Raw genomic sequence first — 21,793 nt, forward strand, 5'->3', positions numbered from 1 at the left:
TTATGCAATTCAGAAAAATAATTTTGAATCAATGCATGCACTGCTGGCTTCAACAATGACTGAAGTGACCATGGACAGTCGAAACATAAACGAGGAAAACAAATTGTCTCCTTAAATGCTCATTTTGTTTTACTTAGTCATATTTTGACCAAATGAACACTTAAAATGTTCATTTAAAACACAATTTATCTATCTCAATACAAGAATACGTTGTCTCAAAACATCAAAGCAAATCTTGTGTTATATTAAGTAGGACCAAACATGTCTAAAACGACGATTTTGTGGGTTGAGGTGGAGCCCTTTTCACAGAATAATTGTTTGCCCTTCTAACAAAGCGTTGACATCGACACTTTGTTTGACAAACTCAACCTAAAATGTATTGACATAGCCAAAAATGTCTACATAAACATTGTTCAGATTGGCAACAAATGACTGATGCAACATTCTTTACCACTGTGGTAGACAATGTTTTTTTTTTACAGATAGAAAATGTGTTGATTAAGACATTTTTGGGATTGTATCAGTACAAAACAAAATACGAATATAGATGGTCATGTCAATCATCATTTTGTCTAGTAGTGGTACCTGTATTAAGGACCCCTTCTTCAGAGGTTGGTCATTCTACAGAGTTAATGCTGGGTACATTTGTATATGTTTATCTTTACTTCTATGTAAACTATATCACCAAGAGCATCTACCCTTTTTACATAACCCGCTCTATTTTTTCGAATTTCACATACATTTATTATATAAAACACAATTAAATACTTTGACTTTTCCTGGCTGTTTTTATTTTATTTTATTTTTATTATATTTTGGTTAAAATCAAATGTATTGTTTAAATTAAGTCAGTCATCACATTGATGAATAACAAGAGATTTAGTCACAAACGGTACATACTATGCATTGTATACACTTCCGAACAAAAATATGATTCTGTGGCGTCGTCATTTGTTCTAAAGCTGTATAGATCACTAAAGTTTTGAATTTATGCTAGGACTAACCCAGAAAGGGTTTTTTACTTCTTCGTTTTAGAGTGGTATTATTGCGGTGTTTTTTTTTTTTGCTATTGTGGTTAAAACATGGTAACCATTTTAACAAAACTGACCGGAAGGTCAATTTTAGTCTTGAACAAAGTATTATATTCAGGACAAATGTTATCTAGAGGAACTGGATATTTTGTACGATAAAGTAATAATAATACTTGTATCCACGTTTGGAAAAATGTGTGATTCGATAGATCAGAAAAATCGTATTTTGAATTAGATGCTTAAATATTGAATTAAGAATGTATAATCATAATTGTAGATTTGAAGGTATTTGAAAATTTATATACAGAAATTTCAAACATGGATGAATGACTACAGCTGTGTTTTCAAAAGAAGTCTTACGACTTTGAAGTACCAATCAAAGACGCAAATGTATGTAAATTGAAATCAACACTCCTGAATGTGTGATGTAGACGTAAAAGCTTGGATATGTTTTAAAGCGTCTTCTGTTTAGAATGAATAGGTCTTAGGGTAGGAAGCTATTATACGATTGCCAGGAGTTTTTCTAAATGTTTAATCTTTTTTACTGGACAATAGTATATACTTTTCTCTTAGTATCTCTACGTTACTGTATAGAACATTTGTTTGATATAAACTCTGTGACCTGTCGACAAGTAATGACTAGTTGTTAAATGAATGCTATCGAGGTTGTCTTTTCCTCTGTGTTTTGTTAATTGTTGGAATCTACCCCACGCAATATCAGTTCCTTTGGCAAAATGGCTTAAACGATGGTAATTATTCATTTCTTCTGCACAAGGTTATTGTAAACCGTAAATTAAACATCCGATTACTGTCTAAAATGACCTTGGAATTGGTCTCCAACTTTGTATTGACGGTTAAAGTAACGGTTTATCAAGGGAAGATTTTCTGCAATTGAATAATTTTTTTCCGTTTCCGATATTCTGACTGAATACAAAAAAACTTTCTGATGTATGGGCACCAATTATAATGAAATTAACCTTATCAAGTAACCCTTTTCCGTAACCTTTAACGTGTATAATTTCATGAAAGATGCTTGGTCATTAATTTATCGTCTTATAAAACTTGTTGAAGGTATTAAACGTTACTGATAAGAATCGGCAAAATATTTATTTTTGAAGTCATGTTTATAAGAGATATAACGCTGAAAACATTTTTACACGGTAATGTGTATTTATGTCGAACGTCAGAAACGAAATGTGTACAGTTATTTATATTCTTAAGTTTGTTTGATATTTTAATTCTTTAAAAAGAACCGTATATCATTGTAAATATCACTAATGCGTCTGCCTTTCTAGGTTTTTCACAGTTATATCTTTATTAAACGGTGCTTTCAAAATGACTCTGAAATTATTTCGACTGTTCAAAAGTCACTTATTCAATAGTCGAAAGTGTGATATCATTGACGTGTCGGATTGTTAAGCATGTCTCTACTTATAGAGAAATGTGTTTATTTGATCAACAAAAGTTATCGTGATTTCATCACGTTTATGCAATCTAAAAATAAAATTCCTTTCATGTGGTATTTGCAAGTGTTATCAAAACACCAATAATTGTTCAATCCTACCATTATTGTGTAAGCAGTAGAAGGATATTTCGCTAACAAACATGTCAGTTTCATGGCAGTCTTTTTATGACAGGATACAGTTCATGACTTGTAATTCTCCACTGACGCCTTTGCACATGTATACAAATTGTTGTACTTTTTTTTCTGATGACTGCAAACCAGAGGATTCCTCTCTTAATGGATGTTAAAACAGAAAATGTGGGCGATTTTTGATTATATACAAGCAAAGTTCTTTGCATATAATTTTAAAATGACGTTTATAAATATCGCAATAGAAGAAATTTTAATATCGAGTTAACATCGTATGGATTTACAAATGGAAGGTATGTACTCGACTTCACTATTTAATTTTATGATTGAGTACTAAAGAAATACTTATTCTCATTGTTTTCAATGTCAAACGTGTGTCTGAACAGAGTTTATAGCGTTTAAGTTTTTTAAATACCAGTCACATAAAATACAGACACACACAGTGGAATAAATGTAAAGGTGAACCAGAAGAAGGACTAAACAATCGAACAAGCAATATTTTAAGTCTATATATGCTATATTTTCAATTAACCACGGTTAATTCTGTATTCAAATTGTACTTTTGAGAAATCCCAGATCAATCAACCAAAACAAGAAAGATAACTCTCAAAATGTGTTAATTTTATACACGATCTATGAGGTTTGTATCTCAAAATGCAACAACCGAACGAAATAGTCTTGTTATGTGGTCTCTAATTGTTTTTGAACTGGTGATAAACGTAAATAAATTCGGTGGGATTTTGACATTCATGAATCACCTCCTGTCTGATTTTTATATAGACTGCTTCTAAAGAAATCTGTATAAGTAGTTTGTTGTATATTTAGATTGTCTTTTTGAAAATAGTTACCCATCGACTTCATGGTTCTTACCTAATTTAAAACTTTAATTCGGCTTTAAAAATTAAAGTCTGTCGCCACGGAAGTATTTTAAACGTTAATTATAAGGCTCCATTGGCAATAATTTAGATATCATATATTTAAATGGTCACTAAAAGTGTTTCGCAGGCGTCATCATTACCTTAATTGTATGAAACGGCTTTTGCTTCAACTAGTTGTACATCTCAAACAGTTTGTGTAATTGCGCGTTATTATAAAATCCATTAGAATATGTTTCTTTTTTTCTTTTTGCTTGCTATTCTTCCATTCCATCGTTCCATCTAGACCGTCGCTATCTATCAGCTCTTAGTTCTTATATAACTGGTCAAACGCAAACCGCTTTTCGGACCTGTTAAGGATGTTTGCTTGTTTACTCAAAAATAACAAGGGTTTCAAAGGACTTTGATACATTTTAAGACCGTTCATGGTGGAAAAAATATGAGAAGAAAAAATAGATGGGTCAGTAAGCTTTTTTTTCAAACATAAGCATTTGAAATTTTGGCGGGATAAGGATTTCCGTAGGTTTTGTCTTAAAAGATTTTATCTGTTAAAACCACTAAAGAAATAACAAGGATTTTATAAATGAAATTTCAACGTGCGTTAAAGGATATTATGAATAGAATATTCATACTATGAAATGGATGAAAACAGACGAATCCGAAAATCTGACAAAAATGGCTGAACATGACAAGCGGACATTCTGAATTGATATCGTAATCACAAACGACTAAAGAATATTTGCTGTTCCATTTAAGAATAACAAGGATTTCAAAGGGATGTGAAATCGTTTAAGATCGTTCATGCTAAAACAATATAATAGAAAAAAAACATATGGGTCAGTGTGCTCGTTTTGAGATACAAACATTTGAAATTTTGACGGGAAAAGGATTTCTCTACATTTTTCGTAGGTTTTGATTTAGTTGATGTTTACTATTAAAACACTGAAAAAAAAACAAGGTTATCATAAAAATAATAATGTTATAAAAAAGAAAGGTTGGGGTTATTTGACAAAATATTCATGTCATTAAATGGACAAGAAGGAACATGGCTTAACATGACCAGCAAACATCATTAAGTTCGGTCATAATTATCTTCCCAAAATCTCGTCGATGGACAAAATAAGTATTATTTATAAATAACAGACATAATCTGCATGTCAAATCTTGGTAAATTTTACTGTAATTTTTATATAAAAATTATTACAGACCAGATATGTAGTCTTAAGTTTGACTTTACATGTATATGTAAGATGTACTATTGCGACAAAGTTATAAGAACTTTGCATGAACAATCGTTATTGAATTGGTTCATTTAAGAGACAGGTGAATGCGTGGATTTCTGTAGACAGAAAGGACTATTGTATTTTAAAATACGTTGCATGTCACTGAAAAAAACCTTTATTTATTGGATAGTTATTCTGAAGTTTGAATCAACTCTACCATTGACAGTGTCTGGGTTTCATATGGATTGGTACAGTACTTGTATGGGAACTGCCCATTATATACTTGATGGGGATAGGAATTTGGATTTGGGATTGAGGAATTGGGGATGGTGATTTTTAAATAGGAATTTATTATTATTGGTAATTATTTTTATTAATTAAATTTAATTAAAAATACCAGAGTAAATTTATGTGCAAAACAGTTGAATATTCATTTCTAAAATGCAATGCCAGAGTGTTTATTGACCATTGATATTTGTTCGAAAAAGAAAAAAAAAGAAATAATTTAAAGTAATTGCAATTACACCCTCTGATTTCCGAGACTTCCATTTGGTTGTTACAATCCTGTAGTTAAAAGTGTTCTAATTGAAAACGATTGCAATCACCATACAGTTAAAAGTTATTGTCCATCTCAGTGCCATTAGTCTTTTAATGTGGCAATAAAATGTCACGCTTCCTCTATCTATTTACCAACAAAGTAAAAACAGTTTAAATACAAATAAAAAGTAAGAAAAAAAGCAAAATACCGAATTACGAATGAAAAAGGGGATAAATGGGAAAATCTATGTAGAAAACACTCGAAAATACATACACTGATAAAGACAAATAAGAAGTCCAAACAATTCAAATTACCCACAGACTTTAAACCTACCAATACTAATACACAGTAAGTGATGTCAGATAAATCAGAAGAATAAGATATTCCCGCTTCAGGCAACATACACACTGTGCTGGACGGACAAAGATCATATTAATAAAAGAGCAAAATCTTCAACTTGTGTAACAATAACAAACATTTGATGACGACATGATGACACCGTAGAATTTTTGAAACGATGACTTCAGTCTCTTGTTCCAATATTTTCTGTGTGAGCCGTTAAGCCATAACACCATACGACATATTATTTATAGTATATGATTATCCTTAAGCTAAATAAAGTCGATATACAGGAGTAGAAACTGAAATTGTATAACGTGTGAATCATATCATAAATATATTGCAATATTTTATTATTTATGTGAATATCATTTATTAAGAAGGGTCAAGGTAAAGGAAGAGGGACGGTAAGGGCTTTCAACAGCCGAAAACACAACTGAAAATGAATCATCTAAAGTTGAAACTGTTTGTTGTTTACTTCGGGACTTGAATCTATAACAACTTGGTAAGCAAATTTACAAAATAAATTGCGTTATTTTTTTTACAATCAAGAATTTTGATATAATTCAATGTGTTCTTTTTGCCAACTAACCGATCTTGTCAAAGATAAGATAATGGTGTCCACACCCAAGAGGCAACTTTATATTTATTTAACATTATCATCATCATCATTATTATTATTATTATTATCATTATTATTATTACAAAGAAAAAATACAGATTTTCAAAAGAAAATGGTGGTAAAATTATATGTTAAAAATTATCAAGTTGTTTCTTGGGTGTGAACATCGCATTTTAGAAGTATACACATTTTGTCACAGTTTAATAATATCGAATATAATTCTGACATCATTGTGACGTCATTGCAATAATTCAAAACCATAAAACACTTATTTTCATTACATTTAAACAAATGGGTATGGTTCGAATACTTCGTATGTTATTAATACAGATTTGATATTAGACCATAATCAGAGCATTATGTTCCTGCACATGTCGTCAAAACGAATAAACGAGGTCAGGTCTATGGTAACTGAATGAGATCAAATTTCCAATGAAGGGGATTTGGCCGGAATGGAACAATAATGTGAGCGAGAAGTCCTTGAGAAGAGCTTACAAACTGCTTTGCAATGGATTATTTAGGCTGACTATATAGCTAATCTGATCCAAAAAGGGATTTCTGTTGAGCTAAATCGCTGATTTCAGTTTTCGCTCTAAATGACGTATTGTCTTGAATTGATCCAAGTTTCGGGGATTTTAAAATTACATTACATCTACCCCCAAACACAATGTTATAGACAATATAGACGTTTGAAATCTTATATTTAGACCCACACACTGATGGATGTAAAGGGAAAACCAACTTTACGAAAGACGCGATGACCTCTCAATCCATATTGTCAATTTTCATTTGTATCTGTGGGAACAAACCTTCAGAACTAGCGAAGGAATCAGACATCTGGGGCATGGTTATGGATATCAACATCGAAATATTGTCGTCATCATGAACTCGTAGATCGTAATGTTGTATCATTCTGCACCGCCAGAACCGATTTGTTCACCATGTCATAGGTTCCCTTTTCCTCCTCGTGTACTTCTGACGACTCATTTTTTGAACAACTCGTCGAGTTTTTTTTCCTGTGAAAGCTAAGAACGCTTATTCCACTGGCGTCGATTTCACAAAAAGTCGTAAGTGTGAAATTGATCGTAAATCATGACGTCACAATGCTATTTTAGTTTATGATGTCATTACTTACGATCGACTTTACACTTACGACTTTTTTGTGAAATCGAGACCTGGTGTACTTAATCTATACTAAAAGTGTTTATTGGATTCCTTGTTGCTTATTTACTTTTGTTTCTCTGTGGTTTATGTATTTTTGTGGGGGGATTGGTGTGTCTATTTTACCTCTCTAGGATGAAAAAAATATATACATTCCTGTATACTGTTGCACGAATCACCTTCTGTCTGATTTTTATAAAGACTTTTAGATATTTATTTATTTGACAGAAACATTTGTCTTATGTTCACGTCTGTTGAAAAAATACATCATGCATTAACTTTTTAAATGATTCACATTCTGATTTTGGTCTAATATCTATATATATATATATATACTAGAAAAATATATATATTCCTGTATACTATATATATTTCGTTTTCGCTTCAATCGTGGTTTCCGTGATTACCTTTTCATTTGGTTTCTTAAAAAATTACCATATTCATACCTTTCTCTCATTCAAATATAGTTTCATACCACATTTTAAATTTCAATTTGTTACTTGGCTGTTGCACTTACGAGAAAAAAATGTATAGAATGTGAATGAAATTTGCATTTTGTGAGAGTTTTTGTTCGTCATTTTGTTTGATTTGGTTGATTTTATTTGGAGAAAAATGTACGGTTCTCTCAAAAATACATATCTGTATATCAAAAGGACTATCGGTACCTAAAAATATAGCATACGTCCACCAAAAAATACATTTGTTCGATGGATTTGTCTACACTATGAATCGCCTCTACCATAGGCAGTGTATAAAGTTTATATGGACTGGTATTTAATTTAATATATAATTTAATTATGGTTCGTGTAATGAGACGACGTGCGTGATCGAAAACATGTTGTTTTGTTATACGGCAGACAACATGTACGTAATGGGCGAGTGAAATTCTTCATTATATTTGCAAAATTATTCCATTGTTTTGTACTTATGTTACCTCTCACGTGTAATAATTGTTTAAACATTGGGTATTGTTGATTATCTTGTAATGAAATGGATGTGAATCATTTCAAAAGTTAATGCATGATGTATTTTTTCAACAGACGTGAACATAAGACAAATGTTTCTGTCAAATAAATAAATATCTAGCAGTCTTTATAAAAATCAGACAGGAGGTGAATCGTGCATTTAAAAACCCCATCAAATTCAGTTTTATCTATTTTATTTCATTAATGTTATTTTATTTCATTTTATTTATATTTGTTTCAAAAAGTGCTACTGATCAGATAACCAGTTTTTGGTTTGTATTTGGTTCTTGCACTTTTGAAATAAAAAGGGTATAGATTGTACATAGAATTTGCACTTTGCAAGAGTTATCGTTCTTGATTTGCCTTAATTTGGTTGATTTTAGTGGGAGATAAATTTATGATTTACCCGAAATTGCAGATCTGAATACAAAAAGGACTATCATTTAACAAAATATAGCATATGTGGACCGAAACAAATATTTTTTCTACACCATGAATCACCTCTATTATAGACAGTGTCAGAATTATATATGAATTGGTACTTAAATAGCGCATCAAACAAAACCTTTGCAAAAAATAATGAATAAGCCTAATAACAATAATTCAAATTGATTTGATAGATCCACTCAATTCATAACTTCAAATCTACATTATAATTGGTCGATGGTATTTTAAATGACATATACACCAGAGTGCCATTGGCGCTAAGATATGGTAATGTTACAAAAAACAACTTTATTTCGCAAATATATATTATAAAAGTCAAAAAGACATGATTCGACAAATCTTACTAAATTTTAAATTTAGAGAAATCAATGTATTTTAGGCAAACTCTTCATGAAAATCCAGTAATTCTTACGCAATAGTGTTAATGTCCTTGATTTTACAAAATCCAATGCTAGTCATCTTATTTGTGAATTTATTATAACTTTAAATGGTAATTATATATTTGCAATGGTGGGCTTCAAATACTTAAGTAAATTTTGCATGAAGACCCTTTCAATAAACCCTTAACATTAGAACGGACAACTTAATATGGTTGCTGTTTATACAACCACGCTTATTGTTTATCAAATGACATTTAATTGCTACCTCGAACGTGACATAAATATCACGATTGGATAGAGTTGATGATTTTGGGACAGAAAATTAAAACAATTACGTTTGTTCCGATGATATAAGATATTATGTAATATGTCGTGAAAGTGAAAACAAGGCTTCCAATTTTCAAATTGTGGCAAATCAACCACAGAACATTTAAAAAAAATATATAATAATTGATTATGAATAAATCGATGTCTTTTTATATTGTGCTTTATGACACCTGAATTTTTATTGCTATAAATTTCACACGGGACAAAAATAATATTTCTACCTCACAATTAATGTTGTACAGGAAAACAATGATGCAATTATCATATTCTTTGAATATTCTGCAACCTTACATGAACATACAACAATCAAAAGATCAAACTCCTAAATAACTTTTGAAATCAGTGATATGTTGTATCACATACACTTTCACCAAAGCCTATCAAGCTTGAAACAGAACGAAATCAGTCCAAGTTACTTTGATGCTTACATGGGACTGATGTAAAATACTGAATACAAACGTACCAATGATTTGTTACAGCTGTGTACCTTTCCCCAGGTCTACCTGCTTAAACGCTCCGTTTGTTTCAGTCTAAAAACCAGCCAGGGGCGATTCATCATATTTCTAGATCTAAATCTTCTTATGTTCATTTCCTTGGAGCTGCCTTATTAAAACAATTGACTTGCAGGTCGTTGATTAGAATATTATTTCAAAAATACAGGTTCAGTGTGAAATTATTGTTTTACTTTGCAAGAAGTAAAAGTAGTGAAGCAATATGTCAGAGGCGTTATGTTGATCATTCTTTGCGAACACGGTTAACTAAACTCTAAAGATCTATAATGCCTATTTTGATTGTAGCAGTCTTTCTAAAAATCAGACAGAATGTGATTCATTCATGTCAAAAACTCACTGAATTCAGTTTTTTGTTCTTGTTCAGAAACAGTTACTGATCACGTAACCAGTCTTATTTTTTCATAAAGTAGGTGCGCTTTTGAGATAAAAATTATATAGATTGTAAATGAAATTTGCATTTTGCAAGAGTTATCGTTCTTCGATTTGGCTTCATAGGTTGATTTTAGTGGGAGATAAATGTATGATTTTCTAAAAAGTGCAGATCTCAATGCAGAAAAGATTGTTGTTATGTGAAAGTATAGCACATGTAGACTGAAAAAGCATCGTTTGTTTGTTGGGTTTTTCTTCAACATGAATCACTTTACCATCGGCATTGTCTGAATTTTATATGGACAGGTACTTAAGATAATAAGTTATTTCATGTAGAGTTGTGACGAAATTATTCTGTGTGCAAAAAAGAAATTGTACCGACCACAGACAATTTACATACAGTTGCATAATGAAGACTTAACTTTTTTTTCTTTTATATAACATATTTATGTTAACGTTTTTTGACGTGATTTATTTTTGTTAACGTAATAAAAAGGAGGACCGGCCGATGATAAAAATAAACAATATTTTAAGTAAGTACATGCCTTTGTAAGATTGAGACCAAATATTAAAAGTGGTATATCAAGTCCTGTAACTGCATCGTCAAATTGGGAATATGCTTTCATAACGCATAAAACAAACTTTTACTTTTCGTGCTTTATTCCCTTACCTGATGCTGATTTGGGCTTATTTATGTATTTAGTGTGAATCAACATGCAGTTGGTTGCATAACAAGTTTTGGGTCAAGTCTTGTTCCGTTGATTTTGGACATTTGCTTTAAGTTTTTGTCGTTGAAGTTCTTTTTTATAATATTCTGAAGTTTGTAATGATTTAAAATGTTTTATTGTCATTATTGAGGTTATCAGATTCACTGTTTCATCTGATTTTCATGAATTTTTTAAGATGTTATATACTAACTCTCATTTTAAGAACGTAATGTTCAAAAACTAAAAAGAAGGAGGGGGCCAGCCGAAGCTCCCCAGAAAAGAAGGAGGGGTATTAGCCGAGGATCCTCAGAAAAGAAGGAGGGGTACCAGCCGAGGATTCTCAGAAAAGAAGGGATGCTAGAACATTATTTGCCATTTTATGTCAATTTCACACATGAAAATGATAATTTGTTCAATAAAATATGGGGTGCCCCCCTGCACCCCCACTTTGGATCCTCCACTGATTATTTAATGTCATGAAAATTAATGTTCATGGTGTCAATTATCTACATAAAAAAGCGTAGACTCATCATAGCATTTACATTTTTTTCAAACTAATGATATTATTCATTCATATTGCAGGTCTAGTAGAGAGTGTCCTTATTCTCGCATAACGAACTCATTAGTCCAGGAGGAAGTTCATTTTAAAGCAAGAAGCAGCCAGAGGATTTGATTGAGATTGTAATAAATTACAACTCTAAAAGATTATTCCTGAAATTAATTGTTTAATCCATTATGTTGCATAGCTCCTTGAGTTATTTTATAAATGAAAGTGATCAACTTATCAATGCTAGTCATATATTTATACTTGATGAACAAACAACTATGGGAAACTACGTGGCTTCAATAAGCGACGAAATACCAAAACTGAAGCAATTTGAAGCATATTACAAGCCGATACATGGCTATCTTGCTGCTTGTGTGTGCGTATTTGGAGTTATTGCCAATATATTAAATATTGTTGTTTTGACTAGAAAGAACATGATGACTTCGACTAATGTCATTCTGACAGGATTAGCGATATCAGACGGACTTATCATGGCTTTATACTTTCCATTTGCATTGGGCATGTATATAATAAACGGATCTGAAGCTAAACCCTCAAGGGACACTTATGAACTCGCACAATTTCAATTAGCTTTCGCCATTTTGAGTGTTATAGTTCATGCAGTTTCAATATGGCTGACTGTTACACTGGCAGTGTTTCGGTACGTCTTCATACGATTTCCGAGACGTGGTGTGCGTTTGTGTAACATAGAACGCGCTAAAACAGCATGTGGAATAGTAGTTGGTGCTGCTTTACTCGTATGCTTGCCTAATTGTGTGACATATGAAATAGTACATGACGATTTAAATATCACTATGCCTAATGCTACTTACATAAATGGAACTATATACTGGGTAAATGTAAAAAGCTCTACACCATTTTGGGAAGTTTTCAAGAATATGAATTTCTGGATACAAGCAATCTTTATCAAACTCGTGCCATGTTTTTTACTAACAATATTCAGTCTGTTACTTCTGAAGACCATGAAAGATGCCGAAAAGAGACGAAAAAGGTTATTGAACAAAGTTCCGTTGTCCGATGGAGAAAGTGCAACATTGAGTAGCAGCAGTTCTGCTACAAAAAGGATAAAAAAGACAAGTAGGAGTAATCGAACAACCCGTATGTTATTAACGGTAGTATTTCTATTTATAATAACAAACTCACCACAAGGGATCCTAAGTGTACTTAGTGGCCTTATAAAGAATTTTTTCCATAATGTATATTCACCGCTCGGAGATGTTCTTGATATAATGACACTTTTGAATAATGGCATAAACTTCGTATTATACTGCACTATGAGTAAACAGTTCCGAGAAACATTTATAAAATTATTCTTGAGGCAGTCCCTTGGAACACAAAATGGTGTACGAAAAACAGTAACAACTTACATTACTACGCATGACACACAGGGAACACGTGATTCTGACCTGTAATTTTGTTACGCATTTTCCTTTGCTCGGGAATTATTCAACTAGTGCATCTTTAAATCTCAAAAAGTTTATTGAAACATGAACATGCTTGTTATATGTTCTATAGTTTTGCATTACAAACTATTTGTCAATATTTCCAAATTTTACCAGTCATGATGCAGATGAGTTAAATCCCTGAACTTGGTCTTTTGAAATGTTAGTTTATTTACATTAAAGAAACCTACGCTACGAATCACTTTGGACAATAAACACATTTCAATTACCTCTAAATCAATAGTTTTCAAACCTGAATTATGATTTGATTCTTCTTCGTTTCTAAAAAAGCAGAGGACGCCTACCCTAAGATTTAACTATTTCATACTACCTGTTGTTAGTGGAGTCCGTGCTGCTCATTTACTTTTGTCTGTTTTGTACGTGTTATTTTGATAATTTCATCCTTTTTTGTGTGTGTTTGTATGTGTTTTTCCTGTCTAGAGGTTATATCTTGATTGCATTCTTTGATTTACCTATATAGAGTCTTTGTTCCTTGATTACTGTAAAAATTGGTTGGCATGGCAATTATGAAGTATACTCATATTGAAACAATTAATAACTTTTTTGTAAATGATAAATAAGTTGTAAACCTTTTGATAACAAAGGTTGTTCGAATTAAAACATATTACAAATTAGACACCGGAAGTAACAAATATCAAAAAACATAATGAATTGTCACGATGTTTTTATAATTAGAACATATTTCATATTGTTTGTCATCATTGTCTAATATAATATAAGAAGATAACACACGTTGTATTTTCTATGAGTTTGCTTTTTTATTTATCATCATTTCACGGTAAAAACTGACTTTTCTACTATGTTTTTGTCGTGTTATTAACATTTTAAATAAAATAGTTTTATTAAATTCTTTAGTACTTAAACCAAATTTTCATTTTATCATGTTTTTATAGTTACATATGATTAGAGAAAAATTATTCATCTTCCAATCAAAAGAATGCTCATGTTGAGACCAGCCCAATTCTATGGTTAAGTTGACACAAAAAAATATATCTATCCAGATTTTCAGGTTCATTTTTTAATTTAAACATTTTTTTAAATTCCGTAACAAATCGGCTCTGTTATAAAGTTTACAAAAATGCGTTTTCGATCTTTTAAAAGAATCTGGTACTAGCTATGGCATATTTCTTACCATTTAAGTATATAAAAAAAAAGATCTTTCATGAGATTTTGATGGGTAATTGGTGAACATTTTGTAGGGGAACCTTTGGCATATTTCACCTAATGCCTGGTTCTTCAATAATAACCCTTTTAAATTATTTCTCCTCCCATATGTTCAATCGTTGTCCTTTCTGTTACATCTCTATTGACCAACACAATAATTTATTTTCATTTAAGGGAAGTAACATTTCTGCACATTGGTCTCTATTATATAGATCAATTGACCGAACATAGATATAAGGCTGGTCGCCAAAATTAAGCAATATCCACAGAATACATCGACCTTTTTCCATGTAGTAGAGAAATTCACGCACAATACTCTTAATATGGCAAAACTGTCAATCAGGGTGAATAAAACATGTTGTAACGGATATAGCAATGCTGAGAAATTGTCGACGACAATATGCTAAATAATTCTATAGGAAATTCAATTGGATTATATCGGAAATTAGAAATTTAAAAATAGGCATTTTGTTGGTAGCTAAGATCATAAAAATATTCAACGTCTATACATTCATGAAAATCCACGCACTATTTTTTTTTTTATATAAAACTGTATTTTACTTTAGGCAAAAACAAACATTTCTGTTTAGGGTTACATTCCTCCCAAAAATAGGGTAGGTCGGTCGGCATTTTCATTTTTTTTTCCCAAATAAAGTTGAGCCTATATTTGTAAAATAGCATCATGTTTATGTCATGTTTAATTTTTAACATACACATCTATTAATCATGTCTTTTATTACAATACACTTATTTTTTGCAGAAATTTTAAACAAAATATAAGTACAATGCATTGACGCTTGGATTTACGTGATATAAATAAGTCTATTGTGACCTGGTTTTTAACGTACTTTCGGTTTTACCGGAAATTATCCATATTGTAACGGAAATTGGCGGAAATTACCGATTTTGTCAAATTTGGAGAATAAATGTATTAGGGTCGGGAGATAAAATTAGGATCGGTCGGGAAACCTGAAACAGCAATTTTGTTTTGGCCTTATGAGTAAGTCATCAGTTTTTCGGTCATGACTTTCCGTTATTCCTCTCTAAATTTTCATATCTTAATGCAGAAAAACAGAATGTTAAAGAATACTAAATAACCTGAAAAATTGTGTTCCTTGATCTTGAAGCAAATATTTTTTTTTTCAAAATATACTTTTTTAGAGAATTGTAATCTGAGTTCAGTTTTTCATTAATTCCCTGACAAAGATATTTTCAACACAATCAGTTCACTCGAAATCTGAAAACAATAAAAGAACTCACAACTCAAGAAAATTTAACATTTCTAATTACACATGTAAGGAGGTACATCTAGGATAAGGGACACAACTCATACAAATCATTGGAACATTTGTATGCAGCATTTTAAATCAATCCCAAGTAAGCACCAAAGTAACTTGGACTGATTTCAGTTTCACATAAAAGCTTGATAGGCTTTGGCGAAATTGAATATGATACAAACATATCACTGATTTCAAAGTTATGTCCCTGACAATAGGTCTTCCTCCTTAACTCTAAAGGATCAAATTATCTAGCATAACATTTAGTGATAGAAATCCTCAATTGTACTTTTAAAACGCGTGTGGGATCATTTTTTTTTTTTATTTTTGTAGGGGGAAATTGTATTATTGTATTATTCTTTTATTTTTGCCCTTTTGTGTTTGTCTGTGTGTCTGCTTTTGTTAAAAGATTTACTGCGTCTGTTTATGCTATAATATGTGTGATATATCCAATCCAACATTACAGTTTGAATCAATCTGTAAATTAGCATGAGTCTAATACCCACCATACATTTCCATACGGTTTCTGCAGTATTTTATGTAATTCTTATATGACGTGTTTCAAAGCTCTTTAGATCACAGCCATGGTCAAAAAGTGATAAACACATGACCAACATTTCGTGCAACAGATCGGTTGCGTCTAGGAAACCAGTCCCATTAAAGTCGAAACAAGTCACGAAAACTCCATTTTATCATTGTTTTATACGGGCTGGTCATTTTTGTCGCTATCAGACCCTTCCTATCTCTCGGGGTAAAAACATTTACGACATAAGTTTTCAACCGGTGGTAAAACAACGATAAAATGGAGTTTTCCGAATGTAATTTATTAATTAATTTTCACACGGCTTTGTGCAGTATTATATGTAAGTGTATACAGTCAATGTACTCAATAAATGTAAGTAATCTAACATACTAATATGCATATCATCTTGTGTGTGTTAATATGCTTAAAATTGATGGCCGAAACCATTATTAATAAAATGTGTTTTATTATTATTATTATTGTAAGTCATAAATTGTACAAATTGCGGACGTGTTGTAAATATACCTATCTATATTGAATAAAAAAGTTCAAATATTATATACGACTGCTTTTAAAGATTACCTGTTATATCAGGCTTGTGTTTCTGAAATAGTCAAATAATAACTTAAATTATTTATAACGGAATGTGATTACCCTGAAAACAAAGAAATTTTCACTTGACATACTCTTGTGTAAAGTCGTTTCAAGACATACTTCAAGCTACAACAACTTGTAACAATGTAACAGAGAATAAAAAGAACCTTATTAGCGATTCGAATTAATTAAAGTACAAGGCTCATTCATTCACAAGACTTCATGACAGACTGGTGTGATATGTGTAGATTTTTTCTTTCAAACAACGCCTTATAGTTCCAAAAATGCCATGAATGAAATGGAAATTAGAACGGATATGACGAAACACAACGAATGCACCAGAATAAAAACTAAATTCAAAATAGTAAATAGCTTTAAAGATCAACAATAATCTTCTAGTATTGTTTGTATACCAAATGGGAAGCTCTGAAAGGTCTCCACAACAAAATAATAAAATCCAGTGTAACAGAACAATATCATGTATTCAAAAATTAAACATTGCGCGAAAGCTAAATCAAATAAAATGTAACGATGGTTACAATTCTTCAATGGTGTAATTTTTACCTTATATGGTAATTGAGGGGATAGGGAACGCATTAGCGTAAGGTTGATCAATGGAAAGGACGGGGAAATTTGTTTTTATAATAATAATTTATACAAAAAAAATATGGCAAATTAGAAACAACAGCTTCAATATTGACGAATCTAAAAGCATAAAAATTAAATTTGATAATGCAAATATATGATATTGGGATGAGGAATGGGGACAATGGGGGTCTAAATGGAAAGTTTATATCAGACGAGAACTATTAAGCATAAACTTAATGCAATAATCAAAAGAAGTACAGTCTATAAACCATATGAAAATATCAAAGGGAAAACAATATACATAGAGATATTTTTATAAATATTGGGGTTTTCTTACCGGTATAGTACGTTCTCATCCGGTGTTATTTACACTCGCAAAGGCTGTAAAATCAATATTTTTGCCTCAAATCAATCTTTCTATTTAAAACCTTCATATATTTCATTATTATTAGTTGTTTGTTACACTTAAGTAACACTCCTCATAAGAATCACAAAAAATGTGATTCATGGTTGGGAAGCCTAAATATTTTCATTTTTAATATATTTTTTTTAAGATGTCATATTGAACAGAACAAAAATGTGGCTTTTCATATAACCCTTGTTCATAGGAGATGAATATTATATAGAATGTACAGTACAATTCAAAATTAAAGGAGATAACTCTGTAAATGACATTCAAATCCAATAGAAACTATTGGATTATCCATGTGGGTTATCTTCTAAGGGCAGACAGATTGGAATGAATAATAATAATAATAATAATAAAAATCATCATAAAGACATATAAAGCAACTTAATAACAAAAATAAAAATATGTAGCCTTTTTTTAGGTGTATCACATTTTTCTGAATTTGCATGATTCTTTCAAAGACAGGCACTTGAAAGGTGACTTTTTTAATTGCTCATAGACGCATTGTCGCTCTTTGATTTCATAAATATAACCAAGAAAAAAACATTAATCTTTCATTAACATGGTATACTTCAATTAAAGATGAGATAAATAAGATATCTATGCTACAATATATTTTTTGAAGCCAATGAATGTTTCAATTTAACTGAAACGTTCTATATATATTTACAATATCATATTAACCTGTGATGACAACAGCTTTTGGTTAAATATAATATTGGTACTCCTTAAAGGAAACATTTTCCTCAGATTAAAATCGTTACCATAAAATGATTAAAGCTCGGAAGCAGTGATTTCTGCTTTTAGATTGCATGAAGTCAATAAGAAATTATTTGCCATTCGCACGAGAACCTTCCGTTTTAGTGCATATTTATTCAAATGAAAGTGCAGTTTGACATAAAAATATCAAACGTAAATTTTGAGCAACTTAAGTTCATTTTGTCATGATATAGATGATTTCCTTACGTTACATAATCATTAATCTTAGGATAAGCATATACAATATAATAGCCTGCTTAGGCTCAATTATTTTAACGACGAATTATTTTAGAGTTCAATCAACATGCAATCGGCTGATTATTTCTTTCCTGTTGCGTTCAACGGCATAAAATGATACAAAACAAGATCAGCTATAAAACTTCTAATCAATTTTAACCGTCTGCATTTTCTAGTGTTACAAAGTTCTGTAAAACCAAACCACTGTAGTAAAACGTGCATTAATTGTATGAAGTGTCTTCGTCAAACAATCCTTTTGATGCATTGCGAAGTGCAACATCGAAGGTAAAACACAATCACTTGTTAACACTAGACAAAAATCAAGAGGAAAAGTAAAAAAATCCATATAAAAAATAACAATATCAAAGAAAAACCGGGAATTTGGAAACCACCGGAATTAGTGAGTTTTGAAACGTTAGTAAGGATGTTTACTAAATGTTTCAGCGGGAACATTTTGGATGAATGCACATTTTCTATTTCACATCTCTATTTATTTGTAGAAATAAGATGTAATGATAAAATCATATAATTAAAGTTAATTAATCATGAGTGAAAAATATTTGTGAATCTGCAATCTTTAGCTTGATAAAATATAGCAGCTCTAAATTTCTGTATATATTCCTGAACACCGTTTTACTTTCGAAACCGACTAGAGACTACTGAATATTAAAGAATCGTGCAAAGAGATGTTTTCCGAACGTCAAATGACGTACGAGAGATTCTAAACTTCTGTCGCTTGGTAGACCTTGATTGCACATGTTAACAAATGTGTTGACAAGTTAATGGTTTAAAACTGCAGTAGTTAGTGAAAGGCTTATATAATTAATAGTTTTGATAACACCTCGAGTTTTCAATCATACCAACAGGCAACAAAATGTCAAGACTATACCAATGCTCACATACCGTTTGTTGTAAACTCGAAATGTTTGCTTGAAATGCTATTTTCACAAGTGATAGTGTTCTGTGAATATTTTCATTAATCGGTGAGATTTGTCTGGACGTGATGATGAGACAAATTGATGAGGGAATGATAATATACCTACATTAGGAGGACGGTTTTATAGTTCTGGTGGAATGGCAAAACTAGATAATGCATAAGTCTTTTTTAATGCTCTTTATTATTTTTTTTATTTATTTTATTTTTGTGTGTATTTTTGTATGTTTGATTGTTTGTTTTAAGGAGAGAATATTTCATATGCAAATGTATGAGGACGCACTTTCATTTTATATTGACATATAGAATCCAGTAAAACCGTGTCGACGTTTAAAATGTCAAGGAGTTAAGATTTTGTCAAGAGGAAGAAAAATATTTTGCTACCGTATCAAGGACTGGTAGCAAATACGACTTGAGCAGAAGAGCAGTAAAATATCGTCAGTTGTTCTTAAAAATTGTTATGTAGTACGTAGCGTGGTTCATCTATTACATGTACACGCAGTCATAGGTTCTATCCCTGATCGAGTCAGGCCAAAAATTTTAAAATTTGTTGTCACGTCGATGAAATAAACTCACGCGATAATTCGGGCGATAAAGTGCTCTGGCACAGAATACTGTGTTCGAATGTGGTGAATTCCCAAATAGTAATAAACGGAACCAAGATTTTAGCCCAAAGAATGTAGTCCAGGGACAAAGACCAGTCATAGAAACAAACAAACACAACAAAGAACATACAGCTCAGCGTGACGAACTTATAAATAGCTGGATATCCTTGAATTGTCAAATGTTTTTGTTCTGAAAAACGTCAAAAACCTTCTATAAGGTTAAAGCCTCGATTATTCAACAATAAATCTTTCAAATGTTCCTAAAAATTTCTTATTTTAAGTACGTGAGAAATTTATAATTATCTAACTCAGTATGACTAAATCTGAGTAAAAGACAGCTGTTATTGCACTATATAGATGCCTTGAAGTATGATAGAAAGACGCATGGCAAGTTTTTTCCCGTTTTTCCGGGAGAGTAGTCATGGTGCAAAAGCGTCATCTCAGAAACTGTAGGCTTACAATGTTAGCATATTATATATATATATAATCAATCTACATAGAAGAATTTACTCATCTCTAACATTGTGCTTCGGCAAGTTGCATCACCAGAAACGACTCTTGTATTTGTAATATCGCTGTTTTTTTGTATCGTATATATTTGTATTTTATTCTGTTATCTGAAGTAAAAAGGTCAACGGTATTTTTGAATTTTCCTTTTGTTCGTTGCCTTTGTAATTTTTGCCGATCGTCATTTGATGTAAGATCTTCACGATTACTGTGATATTGCTAATACAGTCGAAATGTGATGTGTCAAACACCACAAAGTACCCTTAAAAGTGACGAACAGTACATGTGTTAGTCATTTAAACAAACACCGACCAATATATTTCCTATATTTTATATATTCATGCTCTACCACGGATAACTCGAACATTTTTGCCCAATATCTTTTGTCTTCGACTTAATGAGGTTTGCCTGTATTTCTATATCACATATTTCTTGACATAACAGGATTGACAAGGTCGATATTGAATAGGCCATAAATTAATCGATTATTATCATACACAATAAAATTTTGTGTAAAACAACTAAATGTAGAAAATTGTAATTGTAATTGCAGTGCGTTTTGTTTTGTTTCCTTTTTTTTTTAGAAGTGTGTATTTCTAATTGACTCCGGATTAAAACACCAGATATACTAATTATACAGTATTTGAAATCTACTAGGATCTCTAAGAAGTCTAAATGTTATTAATGATATGAATAAAAACATTCGTCAAGAAATATGAAAATTTTGTTTTATTTTAGATTACAGATATTAAATCCTATGAAACTCATCATTCTAGACCAAATATTTTGCAAAATATATCCTAATCTTAAAAACTGAAACACTCCGAATCTATAAATTTTGAATAATCAAATACCATACGTCATACATAGTAAAATACAACTGAAACATTATCCGCAAGTGTTGAAAATACTAATTATGTTATAGGAAACTTGAATCCATAACTAAGTAAAGGATTTCTGATAATTCAAGCATTTAAAGGACAATATAATTGCTTGGAAGAGTAATCATAGGCACCAGGTTATAGCTGTAATCAAAAGAATATAATCAAGGGACAATGACCAGACATGGAAAACA

The 21,793-nt window shown here is 31.2% G+C and overlaps 1 protein-coding gene across 1 annotated transcript; it reads left to right on the top strand.

The window, feature by feature from the left end:
- Window positions 1-2,451: 2,451 nt before the first annotated feature.
- On the top strand, window positions 2,452-16,615 carry LOC148601776 (G protein-coupled receptor dmsr-1-like). Its single transcript, XM_088556136.1, has 2 exons — window positions 2,452-2,918; window positions 11,673-16,615. The coding sequence occupies exon 2, from the start codon at window positions 11,826-11,828 to the stop codon at window positions 13,068-13,070; it is 1,245 nt and encodes a 414-aa protein (XP_088412262.1). The 5' UTR covers window positions 2,452-2,918; window positions 11,673-11,825; the 3' UTR covers window positions 13,071-16,615.
- The last annotated feature ends 5,178 nt before the right edge of the window (window positions 16,616-21,793 follow it).

This window comes from Perna viridis, chromosome 12, assembly GCF_037379345.1.
Source record: "Perna viridis isolate PV_CMFRI_1.1 ecotype Kerala chromosome 12, ASM3737934v1, whole genome shotgun sequence".
NCBI lineage: Eukaryota > Metazoa > Mollusca > Bivalvia > Mytilida > Mytilidae > Perna > Perna viridis.